The sequence below is a fragment of the Clinocottus analis genome, unplaced genomic scaffold (genome assembly GCF_023055335.1).
Source record: "Clinocottus analis isolate CAN_PGR_092001 unplaced genomic scaffold, fCliAna1.0.p SCAF_5, whole genome shotgun sequence".
Taxonomy (NCBI): Eukaryota; Metazoa; Chordata; class Actinopteri; order Perciformes; family Cottidae; genus Clinocottus; species Clinocottus analis.
Window position 1 is genome coordinate 11,695,079 of NW_027176207.1, and position 21,830 is coordinate 11,716,908.

A 21,830-nucleotide genomic window follows, 5' to 3' on the forward strand; every position below is an offset into this window, starting at 1 on the left:
TACAGAGAATGTTTTTTAATGTGATACAATGAATTTAAGCCTGAACTTGTCCCGTTGCCTCCCTCAGGTCCTTCTTCTTCAGAGCCCCCTGCAGCGAGACCCCAGGTTCCATCACCCATGCAGGCACCCATGCAGCCCCAACAGGCTACACCTCCTACAGCTCAGTCCCAACCCTCAACACCAATGCAGGCACCCATGCAGCCCCAACAGGCTACACCTACAGCTCAGTCCCAAGTCCCACAACCCATGCGGGCACCCATGCAGCCCCAACAAGCTACACCTACTGCTCAGTCCCAAGTCCCACCACCGATGCAGCTCACACTTCAAACTCCACTCCAGCCATCGCAAGCTCCTACAGCAGGCCACCCTCCTGCTGCTGCTGCCCCCGACGGCACTCCACAAGGTCTAGCCTCTCCTAAGCCCCCACCACGTTCCCGCTCCTCTCACACTCTGCCACCTGAGGCCGCCAAGTCTGAGACGGCACCAGCTGCGCAGGTTGGTGCCAACTTCCTTTTAATTCAATTATTGGAATTTCTGCAACTGAACAACCACTAATATAATTATCTATTGAGTACACTCTCCTTGAATGTAGTAAAACAATGTATGATAGATTCTCATATTCTTCTCATTAGACAATATACTGCATGCTTAATTATGTGTTGAAGGTGGAGACTTGCAAAAAAAAAGCTTCTTTCTGCTCCTTTGGTCCACTTCAGATGAGCTTAGTTGTCTGTGTCATTCTTCCTGCTTTTGTCTCTGATACATTTGTCTCTCTCTCACAAGCTGGAGAAGCCCTCAGGGTGACAGGTACTTTATATTAAACCACCTCTTTGTCTCATCCTCCATAGCACAACAGTCCTCTGCTCTGATGTTATTACCTTTTTATACATTACACCCAGTAACCTCCTCTCATTTCGTCTTCTCAAAAGATATTGTAACCAAAGCATTCCTTGTCTTCTGTTTGTTGGTCAACATATCCAAACCATAAACAACATGGAAAAGAAAAGATGAAAATGTGATGTTTAGTTGTTGGCCATATCCCCCTCACTAGTCCTTTCATATCCGCTCACTGTGGTTCAGGTGTTGAGAGTGAGCACATATGCAATGACATCATCGTTTAATTTGATACTTTGTTTAATTTGTATTATTTCATTCATTTGTATTATAGTTTGTGATTGTATGCGATACATAGATCAGTTGTCAGTGTATATAAATTGTGTGTGGAGTATTTGACCATCAGTAAGAAACACTGTATGTATAGAAATAACTGTTTATTTAAAAATAGATACCATGAAAACTTTGCTCTGAGCTAAAGAGAGAAGATTATAATTAATTAACTTATGGACCTTTAGTTAGTAAAACACAAATCAGCCCATGGTTCATATTTTCACACAGCATTTGTTGTGACTGAAGGGCATTGTCTTTGTTCCTCCTCAGACCAATGGACTGAATGGAATCCAAAGAGAAGCACAATGGAAGCCCGGCCCCTTCGGCACACTTGCTTCTGATTTTGTCTCCTCCTCGTCATCCTCCTGGCACACCACCCAGTCTCTGACCAGAGGCTCCTCCCTGCGCCCTCCCCCGTCTGTCCCCACGTCCTCCAGCACTCTCCCTTCATCCTCCTCCCTCCAGCACTCCGCTCTGTCAGACCTGCAGGCACTTGATTCTTCGTCATCCTCCTTGCTTTCCACCCCGTCGCCGCTCACCTCCTCCCTGCTCCCGCCTCCTCCCGTCCCGTCCCGTAGTCGTTCGCAGGAGACGCTGCGCGCCTCTCCTGGCCCCCTCCTGACTGACCCGCTTCCCGCCCGACCAAGCAGCACCAATCCCTTCACGGGCCCACTGTCGCAGCAGCATCAACCGCCGCACCGCTCGCTCACGCCAGACTTCAGCATCCAGCGTCCCACCCCGACTCCGAACATTCAGAGGACCATGTCTGCTTTTACTCAACCGATCATCCTCACATCTGCTCCAACAGCAGCCGCTAGTGCTACACCCACCTCCCAGCTCCAAAGGACCATGTCCCTGTTTGGTCCGTCACCCACTTTCCCTTCTACACATGCTCCTCTGCTTCCCCTCGCCCCATCGCCTGTCCCCTCCTTGCCACTGGCGCCTGCCTCCTCCATTCCGCCTGTCCTCGCACCTCGTCGCCAGCCACCTCCCCCAGGAGGGAAACCCACCCAGCGTTGGGTTACTTTTGATGATTTGGATTTTAAACCTCCAACCAAAACGCCACAGGCCCTCGTCTTCCCCTCTAGTTCCCTAGTGTCCCAAACTCAGTCCTCCAGCTCTGTGTTTGACTACGAGCCCGACTGGGTATCCTCGGCCCCTTCAGTATTCCCAACTCTCCTTCCCCCCGTACCAAGCAGAACTGTAAACAGTAACACAAAGCCCCCAGAGGGACCCAGCGACGACGGCTTCTTCCCCAGGGAGTCAACAGAAAGACATCACTCTTAATATGTAAATGGAATATCCAGATATGTATAGATCTATGATAAATGTGTATATGTGTGTGTATGTACAAAAGGACGATATTTAAAAAGTATAGACCAATCCCAGCTCTGAAGCATAGGAAAGGTGTTGCTTCTCCCAAGCGTGTGGGCCCAAACGTGTTCTAACTTAACCACAGAGATGTTTGCTTGTCCCCTGATGTTAACGTTTGATTTAATATGAATTGTTCTGATGTTTATTTGTAATCGTGGCAGCAAACATGTGCCTGTGTCTATGGTATAGAGCTATATAAAGCACATCTATACGCACAAATCATGTGTCTAACGTGTGCAATATCAAGCGATTTCTGTGTGGCCGTGCAGCACACTGCCTTCGCCTGCGAGGGTCAGCGTTTCCCCGGCATTTGCTACGTTTGCTGACACGTTGCGGTTCATATCCATCCTTCTGATTTATCTAATTTATCAGAGTAGCGGGTAATCTTCTACCTTCTCAGATTATATGCACTGCAGGTGTTACATTTGCCCCCAACATAGTTTGTTGTACATTTCGTTCTGTTCTTTTGTGTCTGAGGGGTGCAGATTAACAGATGAATTGTGAGCTTGCGTTTATCATGAATGTACTTTATGTTGCACTGGGTTTTGTCATTGCCTCCTTGCTCACGCCACAATGTGAACCAGAACCGCACGAGTCTGTCATAGTCAGTCAATCTGTTCACTGCCGCAAGACTGATGTCATCTCTTCAAACATGTTGCTCTCTCTCTCTATTCAGTCATCACTGTTATTGGGCTTTTGCGCTTAGCTGAATATATTTTGTAACGCAATATCAAAACCTATACATTGTGATTATGTATAAATGTGTGTTTTCAACATGGAAACGACTCACTAGATGTGCATACATATGTTTGTGTTGGCTGTAACAGTGATTTCTACCATGTAACTGACGCACTGAAAGGCTGCTCTCGGCTGTCAGAAATGAGAGCCTGCGGATTGAACAGACGACCGTTCCACATCTGCAGCTTTTTTATCCGTCTTGATTCAGCCAAAGCATTTAACCACACTATTGTAAGATCTGAGAATTTGGCGTGTGTTCTGTGTGTGTGTAATGCTGTGAAGTACGACGACGGTGTGACTTGAGTCTGTGGGCACGGCAGACAACGAGCCATGAATAATAATAAGAGGGCACTTTTTTTTTTTATTTAACTTTTGTTTACTGCAAAAGCCATGCTTTTAATTTCTATACACATTTACTCTAAATAATCTATTGTTGATACTGTGGTGAGAAGTAATGTGTTGTGTTTGAGGTGCATATCGTCTGTTGTTGTGTTTGTGCTTGGATGTGAGCGTGTGTGTGTATGTGTGTGTACAAAGTTAAGAGTAGAATATCAGAGCTTTTCCCCCAGGAAGTCTTCTCTTTGAAGTGCACACAGTGTATTTGCTTACAGGTTCTGAACTATCAGCCACTGTATTCACACGTTACTGTATTTCCGATCTCCAGCTTGCAACGGGCTGTGGAGTGGCCTCACTGTATGCAAAGATCTAAACAATACAAGAGAAAGGACTTTTTACACAAAGCACCCTTCACCTGTGTAAGAATCCCCCCCCCCCCCCCCCCATTGCAGCACTAACCGAAGATTATTCACCACCTTGACTATACAGACTCAAGTACTCTTCAAATGATTGTCATTTCCAGTTGACTGGTTACTTCCCAGGCGCAGTGTGGCTCACAAATCAGACAGCAGTGTTTTTTGAGTGTTGGGTGTCAAACTCTTCTCAGCGTTTTGCAGGTCCAGCTGTGTGATAGCCGTTTCCTCCAGTCAAGCGTAATTGTTACTGAGCCTCGCCGGTTTCGTGACCATTCATGAGGTGTGTTTATGTGGTCAGGGGTGATGTGTCAGTATTTTTTCCCCATGTACTACGTTATTTTATTTTTTTTCCTGCTGCTGTTGAGATGTATCGGTCCAATGTTGGCAATGCCGACAAGCGATAGTTTTGCAGAAATGATCAGTAAGAGTGCAATTCTCCCCCAACGTGACACATGCCAGCGTCTAATAAAGTGTTATTCCTCCAACCTTCAGAAATGATATAACTGGCTGAAATGTCTTCAAAGCATTTTAATGGCTGGTGGAGGATAAAACATCACCTAAGAAAGTACAAGCTAACTAATGCTTCTACTTTTTGTTTGAACACGATGCAAATTATATTGTTCACTGCACTGAAAGCATTAGGTATGTATGTAAGCAAGTGTATCGGGTTGCCTTTGCTTAAATGTCATCTCTAAAGCATTCATTGTGTTATTCAGATGTGTGCAGTAGATAATGTATCTGCTTTAACTGTAGGGGGCCATCCAGCGCTTTGTGTCCTGTCATGTTCAAGATGAGATTTTATAGGAAACGCATTGCTCCTTTAGTGAGGTTGGTGTCCCTTTTTATGGTTATAATCCATAGTAAATAAAGAGTCTGTGTTGTTGAACATATTCTGTATGTATTAAAGAAAAAACATGAAACTGCAGTTCATGTTAATATCCAACGTTCCATATTTTAAGTGCGAAGCTGATTGCACATTTATGTATAAAGCAGTTTATGTTGTATGTATGCAAAAATAAATGTAAGTTGACCCTGAATGTTGATGCTTGTCTTCTCTAACTGCCAACTGACCTTTTTACACATCACAAACAATTAAACCTCATATACCTCAACTCAAAATTCAGTTGTGTAAGGCAGGAGTCGCTCAGTGACATCTGACAAGTTTGCAGGTATGAACTCAACTCTGGCTCAGAGAGGGAAGATGAGGTGATAAACTCAGGGGTCATTTTAGTGCAGTGGCTTCCCGTGGGGTGCGACTGATCCAGAAGGGTTGTAACTAGCTGGATGATAACAAGGATGTCCTCGGGGCTGGATGTCAACAGCTCAGACAGTCTCCCATCAAGACTTGCACAATAATCACAGGGTTCATGCCAAAATAACAGGGCAGCTCCAGGATGTGAGCAGAACACAAAACTAGCTCAATAATAATGCTACTGCATTTGTATAGCATGCATGCATAAACACATTATATGTACAATGTACACACACACAGACGATAGTGTATTTATAGACATGTTTAAAATATAAGTGACCGGCACACTGAATGTTTAGGAGGGGGTCCTGAGAGAGTGTGGTTAAAGGCAATAAGGCTTACTCACCTCGGGCAACTGTACGTGGTCATTCATTCATTATTCCACACAATCTGTTTTTAAGGGTTTTATGTGTCTCACACAGAGTTGAATAAACACATTTCTTGAAAGGCAAATGTAAAAGGTTATCCTTTCCATAACGTGGATGTGGTTTACAACATCTATCCTCAGAAAGCAACCAGTGCCTTTGTGAGCGCTTTTTTACAGGCTGTTATTATAATGCCAAACAAGAATAATTCTGCTTTTTAATGTTTTATGAAACTCTGTCCAGAAAGGTTTTATCACTGGACAATCCCAAAATATATGCCAGTGATTTGCGTCCCGAACCCCACAGCGTCTCCAACATGTAGCATCCCCGTCAGCAGAGTGTGCCTTCTGCTTCGGTGTAATAAAGAAACGGAAAACACAAATTCCCACTACACATGAGAATTGGTGCATTTCCATTGAAATGTACACACTTCTAACCAGTCCTCATTTGATATCAAGAGGTTTCCTTCTCTTTACCATTTTTCCTTACATGATTCATACACATTTTGACCAATGGATTTCCATAACTTTTCCTTGACTTTAAACCAAATTTCTAAACATTTTGTGAAATCTCGGGTACATGAAAAAGTGAGAAAATGTAGTATTTAAACTAACAATGAGGAATGAGAATTCCAAAGCATACAGTGTACCTTAAATGACACAAATGAATGAGAGACACAAGTTCGATTAAAAGAATAAACACTTATATAGATGCCTGTATGTATGCCTGTTTATATTTTGAGCGTCTTTCTTTTGAAAGCATATTACTTATTTCAAACTCAGCGTAAATGAACATTATGAACATATGAATATGACATATTTCCATGACTTTTGGGATTTCATTTTTTCAAAGACATTTCCAGGCATGCAAATATCCTTTTTAATATTCCATGACTTTTCCAGTTTCTCTATGGCCGTAAGAACCTTGTCCTTAACATATACTGCAGTGTGTTGTTAGTTTTTTGTCATAAGGCCTTTTTAGAGTCTAGAGATATTATATATCCCTTATTTGAATCATTTCGGTAGGCACTGAGAAATATTCAGTAAACCAGTTTGGGGTCATCAAGGTCAGTTATATTTCTAATGTTACATTCAAAATGGTCGCGTAAGGGGAGGTACAGTCGTCCCTCGCCATAACGCGGTTCACCTTTCGCAGATTTTTTTTTTTGTTGCTTTTTTTTTTACAGCGTACATTATGAACGCGCAATGTGTTCTGCGCCCTCATTAAGCTGCGGGACTGTACTGTACACCTTGTCAATCAGTCTCCTCAGTCAGCGGAGCGGCGCCCGGACAAAGAGGCGCGGTCAGATGACCTCGTAGATTGATCATTAAAAGGAAATTTGTTAAACATGTTCGGGCTTATTTTCTAAATCCACAAAACTTTGAGATTGTTTAAATAAGAGAGAAATGTGAGAAAATGTTAATGCCTGGCTGAGAAAAGTGTATGAAAGTGTATAATAATGGTAAAAAATAAAGCTCACTACTTTGCGGATTTCGTCTATCGTGGGTTATTTTTGGAACGTATCCCCACGATAAACAATCCTAAATTTCATAAGTTATTGTTTTTCTGGATTGTCCAACAACTTTTAAATCAGAGCAAAAATGCAGAGGCAGACTGAAAAGCCAGATTGTCAATACTGACTTTGACATCGCCAGCTGCGAGAAACTTGATTACGTGATCTACCTCACTTTCACAGCACCTAAAGCTTTTCCCTGGGAATACGAGTGGGAGGGGCACTTAAAACGGGATGCAAGTGTTTGTGGAGTACTTGAGTAACTGCTCATTCAAGAATTGCAGAGACAAAAGCCTTTTTTTAGCCGGGCAGAACCACAAGCGACGTGAGGTCCACGATTTGTAAATCAGAGCGAAAATGCAGAGGCAGACTGTGAAAAGCCAGATTGTCAATACTGACTTTGACATCGCCAGCTGCGAGAAACTTGAGTATGGATCATACATAGGCAACGAAACCCGACACATTGAATTCAAACAAAGTGAAGGTGAATATCTGACCCTGCGTTTCCCAGAAGACATTATGAGGTATGGCTGTGCCTTCCTCAACACAGAGGGAGGTACTCTGCTTATCGGAGTGGATGATAGTGGAGAGGTTTGTGGGACACGTTTGAACAAGGAGGTCAAGACCCGCCAGTTGATTAACAACTTCGCACATTTCAGGTGCAAATCTCCTCTCATAGAGATAACTACACACTGCACTTCCTTCCAGTAACAGACAGTGATATCAAGGTGATCTACTTCACTTTCACAGCCCCTTAAGCCTCTCCCTGAGAATGCGAGTGGGAGGTGCACTTAAAATGGGATGCAAGTGTTTGGGGGGCCCTTGAGTAACTGCAGATTCAAGAGTTGCAGAGACAAAAGCCTTTTTAACTACACGCTGCAATTCATTCCATTTTTCCTTTTTTAGCCGGGCAGAACCACAAGCGCGACGTGAGGTCCTCGATTTGTAAATCAGAACAAAAATGGAGAGGCAGACTGTAAAAAGCCAGATTGTCAATCTTGTCCTTGACATCGCCAGCTACGAGAAGCTTGATTATGGATCATATGTAGGAAACGAAAACCTGACAATTGAATTTATACTAGGTGGAGATATCTGACCCAGCGTAAATATCTGACCCTGCGTTTCCCAACAGACATGAGGTAGGCTACGGCTGTGCCTTTCTAAAAACAGAGGGAGGTACTGTTTCCCAGCAGACATTATGAAATACGGCTGTGCCTTTCTAAACACAGAGGGAGGTACTCTGCTGGTTGAAATATTGGAGAGGTTTCTGGGATACTGTTAAATCATAAATAGGAGGACAAGATCCGTCTAACGGTGGATCGCTTAGTATCTGTTCTGGTCGGAGTGGATAATAGTAGAGAAGTTTGTGTACCGTTTCCCAGCAGCAGACATTATGAGGTACGGCTGTGCCTTTCTAAACAAGGAGGTACTCTGCTAGTTGGAATATTGGAGAGGTTTCTGGGATACCGTTAAATCATGAAGAGGAGGACCAAATCCGACTAATGGTGGACCGCTCCGTATCTGTTCTGGTCGGAGTGGATAATAGTGAAAAAGTATGAATGAACCGGACCCTCAAAACCATGATGGCCTCATTTGTGGGAAGTAATCACAAAAAATGGGACGAACACCAACCAGAATTCTGGTACTCCCTAAATTTGGCTATCCAGGAAGCCACTGGAGTGATGCCGGCCGAGCTAAACTTGTCCAGAGGTCTGGACAGCTTTACCAACTGACCCAGTGAGGAGAAGAAAGTCTCAGACATAACTACACAATAAGCTTCCTGCCGGTGACAGACACGGATTTCAAGGGGATCTACTTCACTCTCAGAGCAATCGGGTCAATAAGTGGGAGGTGCACTTGAGACGGGACGCAAGTGTGCGGGTGCCCTTGAGTACCTCAAGAATTACGGATACAGAAGGAGGCTTTTTTGGCCGGGCAAAACCACGAGCGACGTGAGGTCATGGATTTTCTGGAGTGCCCCGCAGGCAGGAGGCTGGAGACAGAGAATAGGAGGCAGGGCCTGGATTCTCCCTGGCCAGTTGAACCATATAGCGGGCCAGCTGAGCCATATAGATGGATTGGAAACCACTATTCCCAGAATCCTAGACATGGTAGGGAAGAGAGCGAAGATAGATGGGCTGCAAGGGACTCAAAATTAAATACACCCCAGTCCGCAGCAACCCAAAATCCAAGAACAAACACAACACCTTGAATTTCAGAGAGGTGGTGGTGATTATCTGACCATGGATTCCAGCGAAGACATTATGAGGTATGGCTGTGCCTTTATGAACAGGGAGGTGTTAGCGTATATCAATATTGGAAGCCTGGTGTAGCCTCCAGAAGAATTCAGTTCGACAACTTCACTCTTTTCCGTAATTTATTTCCTCAATCACAGGTAAAGTAACAAGCCTTGCAGTTGCAAAAGCAATGAGTTGAACAACCAACTTTCAGGTAGGCAAAAGAACAACTGCCCCACAACCGGAAGTGGGGTCTTTTCATAAACAGTTTATCGTCACAGGTTCGTCTCCCCTGGTCCTCACATCTGATTCGCTCTATCCTGTCAGGAGGAGGATAATCCAGTGTTCTCATCTTTTCTGACAGAAAGAGACATGCAACATCCAGTCTGTTTCTCTCTAATGCCAATATACTGATAAACAGGTGTGGGTGTTGAGAAGTGCAGGCGTGACTACGGTTTCCTTGAAAACCAGACATTTCTAGACACAACTACAGCTGCATAGCTGTGTTGTACTGACCTTGCTAACATAATCTCAATTTCACTAGACATGAATATGAAAAGTATCTACAGGAATTTTAGATTTATATTATCATAGGGAGGTACTGTACTAGTCGGAATATTGGAGAGGTTTCTGGGATACCGTTAAATTATAAAGGGGACAAGATCCGTCTAATGGTGGACCGCTCCGTGAAGAATTAATCCTCCTCTATTAGCCTGAGATTCCTGCCACATGTGAAAGAAAATGGGAGAAAAAAAATATAACGGTGATTTGCCTCAACTTCAGAGTGCCTCCAGACTCCCCTGGGCCGGTAACCCACTTTCAGGTAACCCAAAATTAGGTAAAATAAAATATATAAACAAACACAAACAGGGGAACAAAATACCTGCATAAAAGGACGACGTCACGTAAAAGCAAGTGGCTGTCATCCTTTAGTTTATGTTGCTCATGTTGTCCTCCAGTAAGCTGCTGCGTTGTTGGGAGGACTCCTAACCTTAACAACCATTTTGTACGTTTCGACCCTCCCCTGCTGAGTGGAGTTTTGGCGCGTTAAAAAAAAAAAAAGGTTCTCCAAAACATTGAATTCCTTTTAATTCGGGCGACTTTCCATACCTTCTTGGCGGATTTTTTTTTTTTTTTTGTCAAAAGCTACTAGCGTCTTTTTCTGGTTTTAGGAGATTCTGTCGTGAGCCCCTCTGCCATTTGGCTCACAGGCGGTCAGCCTCACAGCAGCCTCGCGAAGGAGTCCCACCTGCAGTCAACGCAGCGACTGAGTGAGGAGGAGACTTCAGTTCACCCACTCCGCGTCAAGGCTGAACATTAATCGCGCATGCGCAAAGCCGCGCATGAAACACTGGGGAGAGTAAGAAAGACTCACATTTTCAAAGAAATAAATGGTTTAAACTTGACACTTCTGACCCCTTATTTGACCTTGATAGTCAAAGATGAACACCTTGAGACCCAAACACTGGGTCCTTGAGTGTTTAGGTCCTTGAGACTCAAACTGAGTAGCCAGTTTAGTTGCCCCTAAGACAACTACATTTCAAATATTTCTGGCATTAACTGCCTCTTGTGCCTCTCAACCGCTGAGGAGGGAAGGGTTGTGTTAAATCAAACAAAAAGAAGCTTGATAAATGAACTTTATAGTTTTTATCGGTGCTATTAAATACAAATTAAAAAATACTTTAAAGTAATTGAAATACGTATTACAAATACAAGTAATAGAAACACTGCCCATCTCTTAGCGGCGCTACAAGTGACAGGAAGTCCAGACTTTTGATTTAAACGTGGGAGGCACATTTCTAAATTCTAACCAATGCCTCCATTTTTGTTTTGACCAACCTACCTTCACGCTTATCCCGGACCTTTGCTCACCTAGCCAGAAAACAACACAGCACCATCTAGTGGGCTGAAAAAAGCATTTAATATTATTTTTCTTAGACCAAAAAGTTTAGAATTGATATAATAAAAGATTGCTATTTGGCTTCCGTGTATCGATACAATATCACCACGCAAAATATTGCGATACCTGACCTCTGGGCCTTTTTTGGAAGAGCATGATGTTTGTCTTCTTTAGATTTACTCCTCCAGCATATCTAGCTGGTGTTGGAGTCCCTGCTCTGTGGGAAACAACAGAACCAGGTCGTCTGCATAGAACAGAGACTTCACCTCTTTGTCTATGAGACGGAGGCCCGGGGCTGCACTCTGGTCTAGCTGCACTTCTAGTTCATTTATATAAATTTTGAAAAATGTCGGACTCAGATTGCAGTCTTGAAAAACTCCTCTTTTCCGGATGAAGAAGTTTTTACGCCACACTTATTGTTTAAATACAGTGGTATTATAATATCATAATGCCAGATTAGAGAAGTCTGTAACATAGTCCTTTATGCCAGATAACGGTTGGTCGGTCTCTCTCTCTCCATCTTGGCCCTGTCAACTTGGTGCAGTAACTTCAGATCCACTGTCTCCACCCTTATCACTTTGTGATGATGCATCAGAAAATTGATGTCTACCTTCCACACTGTGATTGGTTACTCTACATGTAACTCTGAGGACTTGCAGTAATACAGGTTTTAGAGGAAGGTACCTCTCGTTTTGCCAGCCAAATGTGATTATTCGTCCTACGCTTTGTCATTTTTCTTTACCAAAATCATGACATAAGTATAGCTCTTTGAAACCATTTTCCATAGTGCACTGCTCATAAAGGTTTTTCCAAAATTCTGATAATACATCCCTTAAAATGCCACTATCATCTATTGCCTTTTCATGCTTTCCATCAGAAAAAATAACTTGAAAGTAATAGTTATCCTCCATGATACTTTCTTCAGAAAAAATGCCAGATTCCCCTGTATACATAAACATAAAGTCCCAGTTTCAGGGCTGATTTTAAACCGTAGATTGAGCCATTTTAAACCTTTGAAATGTTTATGAATTTGGTTCGAAACAATATGAACAACGTTCAACTGATTAATCTGCCCTGCTGGGATGGCTTTGAGCAAGGCACACCATTCCTATGGAATGTATCACATCATCAAAAGTTCCACTTTAAATAAAGTTGGCCACAGTGTTGCCACCATTAACCTGTAGGTGGCGGTAGTAGTGCTTGTATTGTTGTAACCTGCCGTAAATAGTTCACACGAAAAAGTTTCCGGACAGTTTCCGACAGTAATGTCCCCGGTTGTAAACAAATTGTGAGCTCGGCGTCCACATCGTAAGTAACGCCCTGTGGCGGACCCACATGTCCAGTCTCTGTGGAGAAATTTCCCTTTAAAAAATTGAGCCATCGAATGTAGCCAAGCTAAACAGCTAGCTCATACTTGTAGCTCATACAGGGGATACCTTGTACAGGTTGTAAAGCCCTCTTAGGCAAATTTGTGTTTTGTGATTTTGGTCTATACACAGTTAATTAAATGTATTTAAATTCTAGCTAACCTAGCTCGTTAAAAGCTAGCATTGTGATTCTGGGAAGCGCATGCGCGCGACTGTTGCTATGGCTACAATGTTTCCTAACATTCCCGGGTACTGCGTTTACACGAACAAGTCCTCGTGTTTTTTGGGTTTATTGGACAACCGAGTCACATTGATCTTTTCTCCCTAAACGCCTCAGCTAGCTGCAGAACACGCGACGAAATGGTGCTGCTGCACGTGAAGCGTGGAGATGAAAGCCAGTTTCTTTTCAACACCACTGTGGACTCGCCTCTGGAGACGGTGATCCAGCAAATTACAGCCATTTACAACGGAAGGCTGAAGGTGGAGAGAATATGTGCAGGTGACAATGACCCACTTGGTGCTTTCTGTGACATCACACACGGTGTAGCAATGAGGAACTTCAGTAGACTCACACATCTTAGTTAACTACTATTCTGCTTACTATCAAGAAACCACTGACCTAGCTAGCAAGTTCAATGGATTTAACGAAGACAAAGAAGAGAGCTACGTCCATTATTCATGTGTCTTAAGGTGTCGTTAGCCATAATGCGTTTTTATTCTTAAACAAGTGACTTTTAATATTGGTTTTCTTTTCTTTTTTCAGTTGAACCTTTAGGTTTAAACTACATTTCAGTGCTAAAACATAACTACGTTGACATTCATTTGCTTGTGAATTCCTGTACCCTCAGAGATCCCAGAGCTGGCCGACCACGGTATCACACTGCCACCCAACATGCAGGGACTGACGGTGGAGCAGATTGTGGAGCTGAAACTTCAGGACGAATGGGAGGATAAGTGTGTGCCCAGCGGAGGGCCAGTATTCAGGAAGGATAAGATGGGGAAGAGAAACGGACGCGGTGAGACGATGACTCATGACTGGAGGCTTCATAGTTCAACAAGAAAATTATTACCGTTGTCAAGAAGACAGGCCCTTCTTCAACCTGTCTCTTTTCCCATGTAACCCCTCTCTTTACTTTCTATTAGCTCCAAATGATAAAATGAAAGAGGTGTTGATGAGAACCGTTGATGAGGCAAAGGCGCTGATCTCCAAAGTGAGTATTAGTGTCAGCACATCATTTTTGATAGACTTGTTTAGCAAGGGTTAATACATTTTATTTAACCTGTCTCTCATCATCTTTCAGAAACAAGTTCAAGCCAATGTTTGTTTCACCATGGAGATGGTAAAGGAAGCCCTGGATCCGCTACGGGGTGCAGTCATGATCGTGTACCCCATGGGGCTGCCTCCACATGACCCCATTAGGATGGAGTTTGAGGACCAGGAAGACCTTTCAGGAACACAGGTAAAAGCCTGTGGAACAGGTAAACCTGTGGCCTAGCAGCTATTGACTGGTGGCCACTATAAATTAGTTTTCAGTGAACAACAAGGGCATAAGTTACTTTATCTCCTGTACTATTGTTTCATACATTTGGAGGTGATTTTGTCTTTACTGTCTCTTTAATAATCTCTTTCCTTCCCTCCACTCTTCTGCATCTGCCTGCTCCATCTGTCTATACCTCAGGCATCTCTGCAGGTGATCACAGAGGACGAGTGCCAGCTATGGTGGGCTGCCAAAGAGATGCAAAGGGGGAAAAAACTGCAGGACTACATTGGCAAAAATGAAAAGACCAAGCTTGTGGTCAAAATCCAAAAGGTGAGAGCCATTTCAGCCTGTGCAGGCACTTGTTTTGTGCTTTTCTTAGGTTTTAGAATAACTAATCCATGTGTTGCCGTTCCTTTTAGAAAGGGCAAGGGCAGCCAGCGAGAGAGCCTCTGATCACAGATGAGCAGCAGAAACAAATGATGATGCATAACTACAGGAGGCAGGAGGAGCTCAAGGTGAGGGATATTAACACTCATAGACTTTAAAATAGGTGCACGCAATAAAAAAACATGTTCACGTTTGTACTGAATGCACCTTCTCGGGGTAACATTTTCAGAAACTGGAGGAGGCAGATGATGACAGCTACCTGGACTCAGAGTGGACAGACAGACAGGCCCTCAGAAAACAGTTTCAAGGACTTACCAACATCAAATGGGGACCGAGATGAACACCTCTTACTCTATAAGCTGTCCTTTACAGCTCTATATGCAACTGACTATGCAGCCTTATTTTTACAATCCTGAAATCGGTTTAATATGGCTGTTATATGGAAAATTGTGCACCGCAGATGTGTTCAAATGTCTTGGAGAGGATGTTCTTTCACTGCACTGAAATAAGAAGTCATCTGGAAACATTGTATGACAGATGTAGGCCGATGTCATTGTATACCTGATTTATTTTAACTTAAATCTGATTCCTGTATTTCTTTACCAGATGTTTTTTTTAACCTGTTGTAAAAGTTACATTTTGGTTGAAGCTGGGCAAAATTAACTAAAAATAAATTAAATCTTCAGTACATTAATAATTTCCAATAGCCTGTGTATAAACAATAGTCAAAATGTTGTATTATGTGTTGAGCAACACATGATCAGTCAACAGGAACACAGTATTACATCCATGGGGGTGCAGGGACAGGGATGCCACACCTTTCCTCTCTTTGTGTCCAGTTAGTTGTACACAAACACACACACACCTATCCGGGAGGTCCATAAGGCTCTGAGGCAGGAAGTTGCAACATAGTCGATGTTCGTTCCAGCTCTGGTCCCGGCAGGCATGAGGAAGTTGTAGAGTTCAAAGGGAGAAAGTTTAATTCCACGATGTGGAACTGTTGACGGACTGTGGCTTACTGGCCGGTTTCAAGGAACAGTGAAGAAAAAGAAAAACATCCTGCACGGTTGAAAAATAATTAACTCTTTGGTTCTGGATCTTTGTCCAGATTCAGCCTCTTTTCTTGTCCGCCAGAATAATGCCAGTCAGAATAATTCTCTGCATTTGTATCATTTCTCCTACCTGTGGAAATGGTTTGTTTAACTTAAACGCTTCCAACTTAAGAACTTGTGGCGGCTGTGGCTTAAGAGGTATAGAAAAGTGTCTACTAATCAGAACATCGTCAGTTCAATGCCTGGCTTCATTTAGTAGATGTGGATGTGAATAAATACAACATTTAGACAATTACAGAATTTATGACCACCCATTGTACAGCATTAAACCCTGTTGATCCTTTACAAATGGCTAGTACTGCAGTTTCATCCAAACATTGCATTCCTCACAAACTGAGCTCTCTTACGTTGCTTTACAATGTAAAAAAGAAGAAAAGAAATCTTGTTTTGTTCGTAATAAAAGGCCGGGAGCTGCTGCAGAGAATCCTGACGACATCCTGAAGGTACTGAACAGCAAACATGAGTCGCAGTTTAACATGAGCTGCCATTCAGATAGGCATTCATCCATATCTCCTGCATGATCATCTCCCTGCGCTCAATCCTCTCCGCCCGTTCTGCGGCCTCGCTCACATAAGTCACTTCCTCCCAGCCGTATGTCTCCTTCCTTTCGGCGGCTGAGATTAAAGAGCTTTCTGTTCCCTCTTCCTCATCATCTTCCTCATCCTCATCGCGGTCCAGCTCCTGGCAGTTGACAGCCTGGCTACAAGAGGCGGGTGTGAGATTGTCATCTCTGGGCTGGCGCCCTCTGCAGGTCACTCGGACTGACACAACCAGCAGTGTGAGCATTAGCCCAACACACACGCTGCAGGTGAACAGCAGTGCTGCCATTTCTGGATGCTCTGTGTAGGAAATAAAGAAAGGAGATACATGGTTTAGATGGGAATTCAGGACTGCATGCAGGCATGTGAGAAATGTTCACCTTTGATGTAGGCATAGGTCAGGAGAGAACTGCTCATCATGGCTCCTGAGTTGTCAGGCCTTCTTGAACCTTTGGGGAAAGACTCCTCCAGATCTGCAGGAGCAGCTGTAAAAATCAGAATCATGATGTCAGATAAAATGGCATAGGAAAACCTAGAATTGCGACAGATAGCGTGGTGTTATTACCCTTTTCTGTGTGCGTAGTAGGAGATGAAGTGGAGCTGAATATGTAAGGGTCTGCCTCCCTTAGTAAGGACTGTGGTACTACTGGAAAGAAGATGGAAAGGACAGACTTTAAATTTATGTGGACAGATGCATACTGGTACTGGTGAATCTAGTATAGACCATTCGTCAGTATAACCTCCCACACCCAAACTTCTGCAAAAACTGGGCTCACAATGGAGTGACACTCTGAAATGATGCTTGTATTCTGTTCAGTAGTGCTGATAACCAGTCTCCAAGGTTAACACGCATTGTGTTATGCTATCTGGAGTCAACAGAGCCAGTCAGAATAATTCTGTTCAACCAGCCTGAAGTTAAATATCCACACTTGATGCATGAACAATGTTGCTGCATGACCTCACTGGCATCTGTGCCAATCGCAGGAAGTTTACCAGGACGCCAGCCTCAACCCCCAAATCTGAGCTTGCGGTCTAGTATTTCCCGCTACTGTGTGGTTGGGTGTGAGATGATAAGAACAGCTGATGGCTGAGATCAGCAGATAAGAAGCCACAAAAGGAAACTACAAAGAACTGATACATAATGATTAAGGCAAAAACAAAAACAGACATGACGCAAGCTGTGTTGAGAATAATATCACAAAAGTCTGTTCCTAATTTGAAGCCTCTAATTTATCACCAAGCTTGTAGTAGAACCTGAGGAATGAGGAAGCAGAAAGAACCCTACCACAAGAATAAACCACACTGATGTACTTCCTGGTTCCTGGAAAGCAGGGGTCTCGAAAGGTCTGGTTGCTGACAGCAACGGCACACTTCTGTTTGCCGTAGCAGGACTTGGACACCAAGTGTACAGCCTCGTGATTCAGACACTCTGTTGGGAACAGCAAAAAGAGACTTAGAGAGCAGTCAGGGAATAAGAAACACTAAATCAGCTTTGGGACAAATCTCAATGACATGTACTTAAGCTGCATTAGCCGAACCAATGATTCAATGTATGTATGTATACATAGGAAATCATTGTTTGTAGCAGCCCTGTATTCCCCCCAGAAAAACAAATAAATATATATATATATAGAGAGAGAGTATTTTTTCTCAGCAGACTTGTCGTACCAGGAAAAGCACAGGTGTACTCAATGACATTAACGATGGCTGGCACACACTCAAAAGGAATGCAGCCGTTATTGATGTTATTAGTGACACCTGTGCTCTTCCTGCTATGACACGTCAAAAATATCTGCAGTGAAAAAAAAAGCCTTCTGTGTAATTTCTGTTCTGTTTTAGTTTCTCTTTAATTAACGGCACATTTCCACAAATCCCAGATAGCTTTGGGTTGTAAGGCAAATTTTAGTGAACTATTTGCATGTCAGTAAAGTACAGTTGTAAAGGATTTTAAAAAATGACAGCTGAAATCCTCAAATAGCTATTCCCGGGGTCCTGGTATTGTGCATGATGGCTCACTATCACTCTGTTATGTTTTACTCAGGCACTTGAACGTAATGTGGTCATTGTTATAAGTTATTTGTTGTTCCTACAATAGCAAGTAATGTGTGCCGAGCCGTGACCTCCTGCATAACCTGACTCAACATACCATTATCAAAACAAGATACTATTATGCTGCTTATTGAAATAGTGATGGTTTTACTTGTTTATTTTTATTATAAGGTTTTCAAATTAATGTAAAAATGTATCAACATATATTAATATGCAATAAATTCAGTCAGAGTAGTGAAACTTATTACTTACACTTGATTTCCCTGCTGCATGCTAAAACGTTCCTCTTTCACAATGTAACATTGTTCGCCTTGTCAGGGGAAAAATCTGTTCGTTACCATATGAGATTACTGAATATCCCGTTGACTCACCAAACGGGGGTGGTCTTGTCAGGTGTGAGGGGCAGGTGTCAGTCTGGCCCAGACTTCTCCCGTAGACAGCTGCATAGATGTTCAGAACCTTGGGGGGCTTGCAGCGCAGGATCATCGTCTCCCCTTCACACACCACATGCTTTTTGTGTTCAGCTGAGGGAGGGGGGGGAAACTATTAGGATGAAGAGGTGACGGGAATGATTGCAATAGGAAGTGAGGGGTTAGGGGTGGGAATTTAGTGCATAGCGTTGGAGCCATTTCATGCTCATGCACCAGTAAATGCATGCGAGGAACTGAGGCTGAACGAGGGAGTTGATCTAGTGGGGATAACACAATGATAATGAAAAAGGTAGGGACACACTTGGTTTACACTTGTAGTCCACATGGAGGTATTTGGCAGTGCCAGGACAGGGGTCCTGTCCAAACAGTAGGTGGTTGACAGGCAGCTGGCAATCTCTGTGGCTCTGACACTCCGACAGCAGCTTCTGCACAACAACAAACACCATTCACAGTCGGCATGCAGCACTTCACAGGATTTGAAGTCCCAATTCACAGAATGCACAATGGAAATCAGATGCACACATAATAACACACTAACTAGCTGTCAAATGGAACTATCGTCCAACAATCTAAGGAGGGTGTGTTCCCCACAAAAATAAAGCACATATGGGGAGAAAACTTCTCCAATAACTCAGCTAACACTGGTGGACACCCACCAATACACAAGTGACCAGTGAGAGTGAAAAGTGCTGCATATCCCAGACTGTAAAATGCACCTGTAGAGCAGTAAAAGCTGAACAACTGTGGTTGAGCGCTGTGAGTGGAGGGTCGTCAGATCTGCACAGCCGCGCCGCGCCGCGCCCGTAGAAGGCTGCCTGGATGGAGATGCTGGAGTGACGTGGACAGTGGAGTCGCAGAGGCTCTCCGTCACACGCTTGAGCAGAGTGACTGGTGATGATCCTGGACAGGTAGTCTGTCACACAAAAGGCACTGGTTGGACTGGGATGTGCATGAAAACGTACACATGCATTGAAGAGACACCCAGAAGATATTACACATGAAGTTTAATTTAGTTCTCAGCCCGTGGAAACAGCAGTTTAATGTACTCTGTGGCTCTGAAGGGAGTTTGCTAAAAAACTAAAAAACATAACACTATAATATCATCAGGGTTATCTCAGCTCGAGTGCTAGAATTAAAACATTTTCAGAAAGCATTACGAATTGTAATAGTGTATGGTTTGTAAGTTACATTATAGGAAATGTAGAATCTATTTTTGCTTGGCCCACATCAAAAGACTCAAAGTCAAGCCATTCTAACATTGATTTATTTAATCTATCTCGTGTGAGCCCTCAGATTTTATGGAAGTGCAATACAAAATCACAGGAGTACTCTTTTCATATAAAGGACAAACAATCGCAGGATGTGAGCACTTGCACGGTACCCACTGATTCAAGTATTACTTACAGGGGTATAAATACCAACAACTGAAACACTTCATTAAAAAGGATTTTAACAGACAAAACTAGTTAGTTTAATAGACCTATGTTGGGCAATATAAAAAATTAGATTTTTGTTGAAACTAATTACATCCTTATTTGATTTTGAATCTAGTGACCTCAAGATAACCAACCATTACTTTATGGTTGTTGTTTTTGTTGTTGTTTTCCATCTAATGCATGTGGGTTTCTGATACGTTAGTTTGGCCTCCTTTAAGTCCTTTTGGTAGTCTCGTGTTGCTTTGAAAACTTTCCCATCAAAGTGCTGACTGCCAGATCTCTTTCCTGGGTGGCAATCTCGGCCAACTGGCATTCAGCCTCATATGACTCACCTTTGTAGGATGGTGTGTTGTTGCGATTAAGTTACGTCCCTTATCTTGATGTCGACATTATTTTACATGTAGAAAAGGACTTACACTGTCGCCTATATTTTACATTATCTCATCTTGAAAGACTGGCAGTGTAGAAAACAAGGCTAAAACCACCTTATTTAATACACCATGCATCACTTGGACAAATATGTGTCCCTCCCTCACTGTAGCTATAATCAACAACACGTAACAAGCAGCCAAACCTATAAGCAACGCCACTTTGTGTTAGTTGGCTTCTTTGTACAAAAAAAAAACCCATGTGGTATTTAACCACTCTCATCCGGATGTATTTCTCTCCTTCTCCTAGTGCACCATCAACACCATCATCATGACCATCATCATCCTCCTCTTACTTGAAAAGTCAGCCATGCCACTCATGCGTCTGATCCACAGGAGTAAAGTCAGGTAGAAGAGGCTGTGGCTAAGTCCGTGGCCAATTCGCGTCCAGCTCATGACTCGCATCCCCTGACTCTGAGTTCATGCTAAACACACTGGAAATGTCCCTGGAGGCTGCAGAACTTCATGAAACAAACGTACGAAGGCGTCGTCTTCTTATAGCCAGCGCAATAACACGTGAAGTGTGGAAGTAGTAGGCCTGGAGACAGCCACCGCTTCCTCCATATGTTTCCCAAGCAGCGCCCGTGTGCTGGTGAGCAGCTCTCTGCAGCGGAGAACCACTGAGGTGGTGAGAAATAGCAGCTGCGCAACAAGTTGCTGAAAAACTGACAGATAGAGGCGGTGGATTACTCCGACGCGTGGTGCTTCTCCCAGTCCGGCTCTCATACTGGTCAACAGCGCAGAGTGGTGAATAGATGCATGTGGAAACTGAAAGCGACTTACTGTAACAGCTGCGTGGGAATCATGGTGTGGGCGTGGCAGATAAAACTATTTTAAAAGGAAAAGGGGCAACGCATTCAATGGCATGACGCACAGTCCGGACCTTTTATTCTCCCCTCCATGATCCAGGCACATGTTTACTTTTTGGATTATGGAAAAATGCTTTAATTTAGTGAGGTTTCCTGTTCCTTTCTGTCTCTCGCACTGTTATGAAATGACAGGCGCACATTTGAATGTTTTTGTTATCACTCAACTTAATATCACTTGTTTTTTTAGAGGCTATCAATAAACCCTTTGGTTGCGTGTTTGTCCTGTTTTTGTACATTCTTCTTCCTATGTCCATTCATTTCAGTATTTATGTAATTTATGTGATTTTAACACGTGCAAATAAACACACATATCTAACTCAAAATGTATTTAGCGTGTTTAACTTTGATTTTTTTTCTTAATCCATTATATATATATATATATATATATATATATATATATATATATATATATATATATATATATATATATGCC

General features: G+C 43.1%; 3 protein-coding genes across 13 annotated transcripts in view; 2 read left to right on the forward strand and 1 right to left on the reverse strand.

The window, feature by feature from the left end:
* The window catches only part of synj1 (synaptojanin 1), a 24,499-nt gene extending 19,439 nt beyond the window's left edge, over window positions 1-5,060 (forward strand). For 7 of the 8 annotated variants that reach the window (XM_068601424.1, XM_068601428.1, XM_068601430.1 and 4 more), the window contains 2 exons: window positions 68-495; window positions 1,438-5,060. In XM_068601424.1, the coding sequence (XP_068457525.1) occupies window positions 68-495; window positions 1,438-2,454 (1,445 nt within the window). In that variant the 3' untranslated portion in view covers window positions 2,455-5,060. Of the gene's footprint in view, window positions 1-67; window positions 496-783; window positions 808-1,437 lie in introns of all 8 variants that reach the window. The other variant, XM_068601431.1, reaches the window with a different exon arrangement.
* Window positions 5,061-12,462: 7,402 nt separating this feature from the next.
* On the forward strand, window positions 12,463-15,114 carry cfap298 (cilia and flagella associated protein 298). Of its 3 annotated transcripts, none has more exons than XM_068600770.1 (8): window positions 12,463-12,606; window positions 13,003-13,164; window positions 13,514-13,681; window positions 13,809-13,876; window positions 13,967-14,125; window positions 14,345-14,476; window positions 14,566-14,661; window positions 14,763-15,114. In XM_068600770.1, exons 2-8 carry the CDS (start codon window positions 13,026-13,028, stop codon window positions 14,871-14,873), a joined length of 873 nt encoding a protein of 290 aa, XP_068456871.1. In that variant the 5' UTR covers window positions 12,463-12,606; window positions 13,003-13,025; the 3' UTR covers window positions 14,874-15,114. The 3 variants fall into 3 exon arrangements, with proteins under 3 accessions (XP_068456871.1, XP_068456872.1, XP_068456869.1); XM_068600771.1 differs by lacking the exon at window positions 12,463-12,606 and adding an exon at window positions 12,616-12,743; XM_068600768.1 differs by lacking the exon at window positions 12,463-12,606 and having other exon boundaries at window positions 12,839-13,164.
* A 134-nt stretch (window positions 15,115-15,248) lies between these two features.
* On the reverse strand, window positions 15,249-21,301 carry eva1c (eva-1 homolog C (C. elegans)). 2 transcript variants are annotated; one of them, XM_068600767.1, is made up of 8 exons: window positions 20,825-21,301; window positions 19,381-19,577; window positions 18,966-19,089; window positions 18,605-18,757; window positions 17,470-17,613; window positions 16,750-16,827; window positions 16,565-16,669; window positions 15,249-16,484 (listed from the first exon to the last, which is right to left on the reverse strand). In XM_068600767.1, exons 1-8 carry the CDS (start codon window positions 20,931-20,933, stop codon window positions 16,117-16,119), a joined length of 1,278 nt encoding a protein of 425 aa, XP_068456868.1. In that variant the 5' UTR covers window positions 20,934-21,301; the 3' UTR covers window positions 15,249-16,116. The 2 variants fall into 2 exon arrangements, with proteins under 2 accessions (XP_068456868.1, XP_068456867.1); XM_068600766.1 differs by having other exon boundaries at window positions 16,750-16,830.
* Window positions 21,302-21,830: the final 529 nt, after the last annotated feature.